This window comes from Apium graveolens, chromosome 9 (genome assembly GCF_009905375.1).
Source record: "Apium graveolens cultivar Ventura chromosome 9, ASM990537v1, whole genome shotgun sequence".
NCBI lineage: Eukaryota > Viridiplantae > Streptophyta > Magnoliopsida > Apiales > Apiaceae > Apium > Apium graveolens.
The window spans coordinates 178,639,502-178,649,699 of NC_133655.1; the positions used below are offsets into that span (position 1 = coordinate 178,639,502).

At 39.3% G+C, this 10,198-nt stretch overlaps 1 protein-coding gene across 1 annotated transcript; it reads right to left on the reverse strand.

Annotated features, from left to right (window-relative positions):
• Positions 1–1,870: 1,870 nt before the first annotated feature.
• On the reverse strand, positions 1,871–4,837 carry LOC141685756 (uncharacterized). The gene is made up of 4 exons (XM_074490842.1): positions 4,253–4,837; positions 3,327–4,162; positions 2,186–2,960; positions 1,871–2,092 (listed from the first exon to the last, which is right to left on the reverse strand). The coding sequence occupies exons 1-4, from the start codon at positions 4,835–4,837 to the stop codon at positions 1,871–1,873; spliced, it is 2,418 nt and encodes an 805-aa protein (XP_074346943.1).
• Between the last annotated feature and the right edge of the window lie 5,361 nt (positions 4,838–10,198).

A 10,198-nucleotide genomic window follows, 5' to 3' on the forward strand; every position in this document is an offset into this window, starting at 1 on the left:
CTAAACAAAATTTTAGGGATTTACATAATCTACTGTACCAAAATGGTAGGAAATGTCTAAAAAAGTAATGTCATTTTGGTGTTGTCAGGCACGCTGAAAACACCAGCATGGTAAGTGGGGCCCACGCTATTCATTTCCTACCATTGTTGGTAGTGAATGTCGTTCACAAAAGTGATGTAATGTCCCCAAATCCGGGGTCAAGGATTTGGTCGTCACAATAAAACCTCAATCCAGAACAACATGTTTAATCAATAAATAAATGTCAGCAGTTGAATTATAGCATCTGTGACCCCAAACTACACCAAGATCTTTTCAGGTTATAGTTCTAAAAACATGATATCCAAATTTCTATAATTAAATTTTCACTTTAAAAAAACAATTTTCAACAAATTCCCAAACTCAAAAAATAATCCGCTAGTATAACTTCAAAAAGAAGTATACTAGACCTAAATATAAGATAACATAACTAATATATATATATAGACAAACAACTTTTATATAATAGAACTTACACTAGTCCACAAACTCTGAACCGACCACCTTCCAAAAGCTTCTTCTTTGCTTCCTCAAATTACGCGGCTAAACATCGCAAGCTAATCCTTACTGGATGGTTAGATTTAAAAACAAGCAATATTTAAAAACTTGGAAGGAATACTCGCAACAAAACCATTTTATTCTCAAAGTATAAAACATTTATAAATCCGATATTTGGATGAGTAAAAACATTTAACTATTCTGAACCTAGAATAGCGGAGGAGTACTTATATAAACATAATTAATCACTCTGATATGTAAATCAATTAACTATTCTAGAATTAGAATAATATAAAGAAACTTGCATAATAGGATGCAAAATAAATATAACTTGAATGATAAGTGAAGATATAAATACTTGCCTTTGGTGTTTAGCAGTTAGTCACACTCGTAATAACACAATTATTCTGTCATTTTGCCTCAAGACATCACCATCATTTACTTTGTTAATTCTTTGATCTGCTGCTCATGCTATTGGTACAATCCTGATATGCAATACCATTCCATTTCATTCTTTATCCAACGTCTGGTTCTTATCGTCTCGAACAATCAACATCTTGCAGAGCTTTTTCTACCAAACGCTAGGTTATTCTTAAACCCACTTCGGGACTTGGGTCTTTCATCTTAAACCTACAGAGTCGAAATACCCTCAATTAGACGGTCACTTATGCTTGACATATCCTCACTATCAATTCTACCATACGATTTCACAACCCAACTCATATTTATATGAACCATCTCAATATACAAAACAGATAGGGCTCATATACTTGAAATTGGATTCGGTAGTTATTTTCAGAAAATACTTATAACTGTTGTTACAGAAAATAGTGTCATCGGACTCTTTTTGTAAAATATTTCACCGAGTGACATTCCTTATTTACTTATTACACACAACAGATTTCAAAAATATTTCATCATGATACGAAAATAGTTTTCGTAAAATATTTTATAAATATAATATTATATATTCAATTGGTATTCCCGATATTTACAAGATACGTTCCCGTATTTTTGAAATTAATTTCTCAAAAATCGGGCAGCATCTCCTCTATTTATCGGACTACCCGTCGAAACAGAATCGACGCAACCAATAACAACCAATCCAAATGCACGACCCAAACACATGTACGACCTTTAATAATAATTATCTATTTTTCATTTTGAAATTAATTTTACAAACTAAATTTATTTATTTATAATTGTATGACTCAGAACAAATCATCATCGTCCACCGTCGACTCGCCGAGCACATCATCGACGGCGGTAAAATTCACGGGTGCCCGATTAACCCAAGTTTCCGACACGAATTCCAGCGATAAAGTTTTCAGAATAATCAAAAATTAAAATCCGCGGAAGAATCTGGCATTCCATAAAAAATAGAGACTAACAGGTACCTAAGGTCTCCTTTGGCCCGGGAGAGAGGTCCCATTATGTTAATACCCCAGACAGCAAATGGTATAGGTGACAGGACTGAGGATGGTAGGACTGGGCTGATCCGGGACACATTGCTGAAGAGCTGACATTCCTTGTACTTCTTGATGAACTCTATTGCATCCTGGTGAATAGTTGGCCAGTAGTAGCCTTGTCTTATGATCTTATGAGCTAGGGCCTTTGCAGATATGTGATCTCCGCATATCGCTTCATGCACTTCGGCCAAATAGTACTTTGCTTCTTCTGGGCCAATACACTTCAGGAAAAAAGATGAGAAAGTCCTGCAATAGAGTAGTCCTTCTTCGAGAAAGAACTTTACTGCTTTTGCTTTCAGTCTTTGAGCTTTTCCTTTATCTTCTGGGAGCTCTCCTTTCTCCAAGTAGTTGATGAAGGGAGTCATCCAGTTGTGGTTGCTTTCGATCTCCAGGACCTCTTCGGATTCAATAGATGGTTTGTGGAGTTCTTCGAAGTAAACTGAGCAGTCCAGATCTGATGAGTTCTGGACTAATTTGGATAGAATAATTGCTTCCTCATTTTCTTCTCGATATATCTGAAAGACTTGATGGTTTGGTATTGAGGCTAAGTAACTTTGAACCAGTGCTTGGTACTTCGCCAGAGTAGGGTCATTTGCTATGTATTTTCCATTTGTTTGCTTGTCCACTATCTGGGAGTCGCTGTAGATTTTTAGGTCCTGGACTCTCAGAGTCCTGGAGAGCTTTAATCCTGCAATCAATGCCTCATATTCTACCTGATTTTTTCTTGTGGGGAAGCCGAAAGATATAGCTGTTTGAATCTTGAATCCTTCTGGGCTTTTGAGTATGAGTCCGGCTCCCAACCTTTCGCTTGTTGAAGAACCATCTACTTTCAAGGTCCAGGCTCCCGGAATTGTATCTTTTTCCGGCTCCGGATCCATGTCCATTTGTTGTGGTTCTTCCTCTGGGAAGTTGCATTCGATTATGACATCTGCAAGTGCTTGAGCTTTAATGGCAGTCCTGGGAATAAAGGTTAAATTGAACTGGCTCAACTCCACAGCCCAATTGACAAGTCTTCTAGAGACATCTGGCTTGTGAGTTATTTTCCTTAGGGGCTGATTTGTTACCACTCTGATTTCCTTTCCTTGGAAGTAGTGCCTGAGTTTTCTTGAAGTTGTGACTAAGGTAAAAGCAAACTTCTCCAATCTCGGGTATCTTGTTTCTGCATCTTTGAGGATTTGGCTTACATAGTAAACTGGTTGTTATTTTCCATTCTCTTCCCTGATTAGGGCAGCTCCTACGGCTTGTGCTCCTGCTGACAAGTATAAGTAGAGAGGCTCTCCTGGATGAGCTTTAGTTAGGACTGGTGGCTAAGAGAGGTAGGACTTGATTTCCTCAAATGCTTTTTGGTACTCCGGGCTCCAGTTCACCTCTTTCTTGTTACTTGATCCTTTTAGTAAATCAAATAATGGTAGGCACCTCTCTTCTAGCTTTGAGACAAATCTCCTGAGTGCTGCTAGTAATGCTGCTAGCTTCTGAACATCTTTTTGGGTCCTGAGAGCCTTCATCTCCTGGATTTCTTTTATTTTCTCCGGATTGTCTTCTATGCGTCTATTGCTGATCATGAATCCTAGGAACTTGCTTGCTCCTACTCCGAAGGTGCATTTCTCCGGATTCAGCTTGAGTTGGTTCTTTCTTAGGTTGTCAAAGCATTCCTTCAGATCTTCAACATGCCCTGGTATAGTTGTTGATTTGGAAATCATGTCATCGATATAGCATTCCAAGTTCCTCCCAATCTGGCACTTGAATATCTTGTTCATGGCTCTTTGGTAAGTGGATCTCACGCTTGTCAGTCCGAAGGGTAGCACCACATAAGCATAGACTGCTCTGTGAGTTATGAATACCGTTTTAGGTATATCCTTCAGGTTCATTTTGATCTGGTTGTATCCAGAGAAGGCGTCTATAAAACTAAGCATGATGTGTCCGGAGGTGGCACCTATCAGCTGATCAATATTTGGGAGAGGGTATGGGTCTTGCGGGCATGCATCATTCAGATCAGTATAGTCCACACATATTTTCCATTTGTCGTTGGACTTCTTTACCATAACAATATTAGCTAGCCACTCCGGATATTTGATTTCTTTGATGATTCCTGCTTTTAGTAGCTTCTCCACTTCTTCGTCAATGGCTTTTTGCCTCTCCGGGGCAAAATTTCTTCTCTTCTATTTGACTGGTTTTCTGTTGGGGTTGACATCCAAGCTGTGCATTTCTATGGATTCATGTAATCCTGGCATGTCTCTTGGGCTCCAGACAAAAACATCTTTGTACTCCCGGAGCATGGACGCTAATCTTTCCTTGAAGGACTCCTCGAGTCCTGACCCAACTTTCACTTTTTTGTTAGGACTGCTCTCATCAATCTGGACTTCTTCTGTTTCTACTTCAGCTTCAATTTTTGCTTGTTCTTTGTTTGAAACCATTTGATGAATTTGGGCTTCAGAGTTCTTCTTCAGATAGAAGTTCACTTGTTCAGATTCTTTGGTTTCTTGCATGGTTGAACTAGCTTGGTTTGGGACCTGGTTTGCTTTTTCGACCACCGTGACTTGGTTGCTTGCCGGTCCTTTCGGACTTGTTATATTTCCCTCTTGCTCCGGACTTGATTCAACGAACTGTACTTCTTTTGTTGCTTCTTCCCTAGTCCGGGGTCGGTGCTTTTTCATGCTTTGTTGCTTGCGAAGGAATGTTGTCTTCCTTTTGTTATCCTGGTGGGTTTCTTCCATCACTAACCCCTGGGTGTAGCATATTTCAGTGACTCCATAATCTCCTTTTATTTCCCCGACTCCTGTCGGGGTTGGGAACTTGATCTTGAGATGGGAGATTGAAGTTATCGCTTGCATCATCGTTAGAGCTGATCTGCCAATGATTCCATTGTATAACGAGGGAACATTGATCACATAAAACTTGATAACAAGAGTCACTTAGTTAGGAGAGTTCCAAAAATGACTGGCAGATATAAAGTTCCTTGGATCGGGATTAAGTTGTGGCCGAACCCATAGAGTGGGTCATCCCGACACTCATTTGAGCGGGCGCTTCCTAACTGCATTCGATCCACTATGTTCTTGAAGAGAATATTTACTGAGGAACCATTGTCTATGAGCATTCACCTTACTTCATTATCAAAGATGTCCAGAGTGACAACCAAAGCTGCATTGTGATGTGGGTTGACTCCTTCGTAGTCCTTTCTGCTGAAGGATATCACTAGGTCTGGGAGTGACTGGATTGAGAGAACTTCTTCACCGAAGTACGGGCTCCGAGGTGGGGAGTGGGAGCCTCCTATGACTACATTGACTACATTCTTTCCTCTCTTCTACGCTTCCCCCTGTTATTGATGTCCCGGACTAAGTACATGTTCATATTCCACTTCTTTACTTGGTCCTCAATGAAGTACTTGAGTGATAATTAGTTCTCAGTCTTGTGGCCATAGGTCTCATGATAATCACACTGCCTATTATAGGGCCTTCTCTCTAGAGGAGTTTGTATTGGTTTTGGATGATAATAGAAAGGCTTGTCTTTTACCTCTTTCAAGATTTCCTCCCGGGTCATGTTGAGAGGAGTCCAGTCCGGCTCCTGCTTCGGCTCCCGGGGTTGCTTCGCGGGTCCTGGATCGCTATTTGTCTCCTGCTTAGGACCAAGTCTCTGGAAGACCGGAGTAGTTTATCTTTCTTGGCTTTGGTTGCTTTGCTTGAACTTCTTATCCTGATGGTAACTCCCTTTCGGTCGGTCATCAGTGTTTTTACTCCTGGACCCCCCATTCTGGGTCATCCTCATTGCCTGGAGCACATCTGTTTCCTTTATGAATCTGGCAGCCATGGAGTAAGCTGCTGCCAGACTTTGCGGCTCCTTATTGATTAGCTCCACGATATATCTCTCATTGTGCTCTGGGTCCAAGTTTCCCCTGAAAATGCTCAAAGCTTCTCTCTCATCCAAGCTCGAGACTTTATTAATTGCTTCCTAGAACCAGCGCATGTATGCAGAGAGGGACACATTGTCATGCTGCCAGATTGTCTCCAGGTGACACATGTGTATTTCATGCATTTATTTGCTCGAAATCTCCAATGGAAGGAGGCACATAACTCCTTTCAACTATGGATGCTACGGGAGGGGATCCTGGTGAACCATGCCGGGGCCCCTCCCTTAAGAGTTGAAGCGAAGAACCTTGATTTCGTCAAGTCATTGTAGTAATATATCTGCGCTATCTGCTCAAAGTAGTTCAGGTGCTCCTCTGGGTCTCCAAGATCATCAAAAGAGTCAAAGTTGTAATGCTTCAAGTCTCGCTACCAGGGAATGGCTTCCAAGGAGTGGCTGAAAGGAGTTAATGTTTCTCCAATTTCTACTCCTGAATCTCTGTCCATCTTTCTCTGCAATTCATAGATCATATCTTTCAGGTCCTTCTGCTTTTCTTCTTCTTCATCATCAGAAATCAGCTCCAGAGTGGGGTCTCTCCGGGTTCTCTTGCTCCTGGACTTGGCCAATAGCTTCTCTTCTTCTAGATGTATTCTCTTTTAGATCTTTAGCTCAAGCTATACTTCGTCCTCTTTCCTGATTTGCTCCCGGACCTCTTCTAACTTTCTCTGATTAGCAGTTTCTGCTTCTTTTTTATTGCCTTGATCTTTCTTGCTTTTCTACCCCTTGGCTCCAATTTGGTCAAACACAGATCTTTTAGATTGTTGGGAGTCCTCGGACTCCTCCGGTTCCTCCTAAAGTTCGGCTTCTTCCTGGAGCCGGGTTTGCTCCAGCCTGTAGAGCCTGATTGCTTCAGCTAGTTCATCACTTGTAAGGTTGGCCATATGCTCTTCGGTTACCGGAACATTGGTGTACTTATATTGCTTAAGCTCAATAAAGCTTCTGGCATCCCTGGTATTTACAATTCTCTCCACGATGGGAGTATACAGTAGTTGCTCCTGGAACGTTTCTCTTTCGGCTCCGGGAGCAAGGGCCTGGGAGTGGTCCGACTCTTGGACCTGAGTATTAGCAGATGGTCTCCCAGAGGTATGCTTTCCTGGTCGTGCCATTTTTCAACAATACCAACAACAACTAACAACAATATGCTACACAAAGTATCGATCTAAGGTTGCTTTCTAAAAATTGCAAAAACTACCCAGAATAACAACAAACACCAACAAATAGCTTCGTGGGAGTAGTTTAAACAATCTCCTGGGACTACTCAAAAATGTAGTAGAACACAAATGCAATATTCAAAATAGAGCAAAAATGATTAAAACTAACAATAGATCACACAAACGTGGCTTAAATCAACAAAACAGGGCTTACACAAACGTGGCCTAAAATAACGTGCACACCCAAACGTGGCTTAAATAAACAACATTCATGCTTATGCAAGAGATTGGTTGATTGGGTTCTTACAAGTTGAATAAATGTACTCTTTCAAGAGCTTGCTGATGAAGGTGAATCCAGGGGTACCGAGACCCAAGGATGGAGAGCCCCTCCTTCTAGCGGCAAATGATAACTCCTGGTGGCGGGGCTGCTCCTTCGACACCGTTCCTGGATCCTTCACCGCTGTGGGGGTGTAGCTATGGTAGGGTTTCTAAAAAATAACACCGGAAGGGGGTTTGGGTCCCGCGGCGCCTCCGGCGTGAGAGTAAGAACTCGCTTTTGGGGAAGATGAAAATAGATATGAATTCAGGGTGGCTGTGTATGTATATGAGTGTAAGAGAGTGATTAACCCCAAAACCTTACCTTCTTGGGGTATTTATAGCCCAATGATAGGGTTTTGGGGTTGGTACCTTTAAATCATAGCCCTTGGTTCTGGGAGCGGAGGACACCTGGCTGGAGTGGATACTTTACACGTGTCAGTGCGGGACTGGCTGAGGAATGTTTTGAGGATCCTCTAACACGTGCCCTGATTATTCCCATGATTGATGTGTGACAGTTGTCCCCATCATGTGCTTGGGCTAGTGCCTCACGTGCTGGGATTTATCAAGGTTGGGCTTGCGGGACTGGGCCAGTCAGTACTGGTAGCGTGCAAGACTGGTCCTTCCCGGAGCTGTCTGGAGTTAGGAGTTCCGGACTAGTCGTTCCAGGAGCTGTATGGAGTTTGGAGTTAGGAGTGTGGGACTAGTCCTTTCAGGAGCTATAAGGAGTTTGGTGTCCGGGGTTAGGCCCTGTAGGAGCTATATGTCCTATCAGAAATAGTACACATAGCTAGTTTTATACATATGGGTTTCCATTATATCAATATTCAGTAATGCATATATCCATATACGGTCCACTATTTATTATATGTCAATGTTTTTACAAGAATAATTTAGTGAATAAATTTGATATTTTCTTAGAATAATATTAAGCCACCATCCATCTAGGTCACACCTTGTGTCTCAATAAATGGCTTAGTTTAAGTAAGTATGACTATATAGACCATATTTACTACACATAAAAATTTTAAACAAAAGATTCATTCTTTTAGTTTTTCTCCCCCCTTCAATTTTTTAAATTCCCACACATTTTGTTGAGCGGTAGATTTTCATTCCCTCCAAAATTTTAATTTTGAGTTTTAAATTTTCATTTCTTGAAATTCTTTAACTTTAAATTTTAATATATAACCTCTGCTAATGATCTAAATATTTTCATTAGAGGTGAAACATTTTCATAATATATCTAAAAGATGAATACATGGTATAGTTTATCTTTGGATTTGGATGTTCCTCTTAATTATGAAGATACTTTAGAAAATGCAACTGGTAAACTCTCCTCCCTTTCCTTTTATTTAGTTTACATTTCTTTCAAGTATTAGGAGAACAATTTTTTCCTATCATCAAGTAATGTCTACAAATATATCTCAACTAAGTTATATTTTTTGATCTTTTGATTTCACAACTCCTTCAAATATATAATATACTTAAATATATTTTTATTTTTATGTTTGTGTCAAATATCAAAACAAATGTACATACGGTGTGTTTTAAACTAGTTGTATTGTTTGTTCTCACCAAAAAAGCAAACTTAACTCTTTTGTTTTGATTTTGATTTTACCATCCCTCCACCTTTTGACTTAAATCCTCTTTTGTTTGATTTTGATTTGACCAACATTCCTGACTTAAACCAACCTTTTCCACGAGGGCCTCAACCTCTCCTTACACAAGGTATAATTTATATTTTAAGTTAATTTGATGGATTTATTTGTAAAATATGCATATGTTTCACTTAATGTATAACTTAAAAATTATCTCTGTTATATTAACATTTCAAAAGTTAACATTTCAATTATAAACTAGCCAACGTTTAAGTAAAATCTAAAAATACATAAACTTACACTGAATTTCTCTTTTTTCTTCTATGTTAACTGCTTCTCTCATTTTCTCTCTTCTTTTTTGCACCAAGTAAAAATAAGAAACAAAATGGTAAAGTTGTATATAAGATTGAACTTTTTTACAAAGCATATTTTTAGCCGCTTCGGGTAGGAAATAGGTTACATAAACTAACCAATCACAATTCGAAATAAAATTTTAGGGATTTGAGTAGACATCTACATTTTCCACCATACATGGAAATTTCTAAAAACCAATGTCATTTCCAACCATTGTTTGTAGTGGATGCTGTTGAAAACTGACCTCCATAATGTGGTAGAAAATAGTATGCACAAAATAACGCGTGAAATGTGGGTCCTCCTTAACCCATTTCATACCATCAACACTAGGAAATAGAAGGAAATTCCCACCACTTGTGAAAATGTTAGGAAAAGGGTCTTTGACTTAAAAATTGGTAGAAAATAGGTGTAGGAATTATTTGGTAGGAAAGGGCAATTGTAGGGTACCGATAAAATAATTCTTAATTTCAAGTACCTAAGTAAGTATAATTTTTTTCATTTACTTGTTGCATCTGCATTTTACGGATCATTTTGTAGATAACTTCGTAGAGGCATATCAATATTATCTAACAAATGGTCGATGTAGCTTTTCAGTTCCGGTTTCATGACATTTCATGTTAGAGAACTACTCTAAACTCATTAAAACACATCCAACGAGACCGTAATCCTATTCCTAGGTGATTTATTTAAGTAACTTTGACGTATTAATTGCCCGTAACTTTAAGAAATAGTTAAAATGAAAAAGCAACTATCAATTTATTAAGCATGGCATCTTAATTGTGTAGGAACATACAAGAATTACACTTTTAATTTATTAAGAATTGTTAGGTCTCAATATGTTTGTAGAAGGGGGGTTGAATATAAACTATACCGTTTA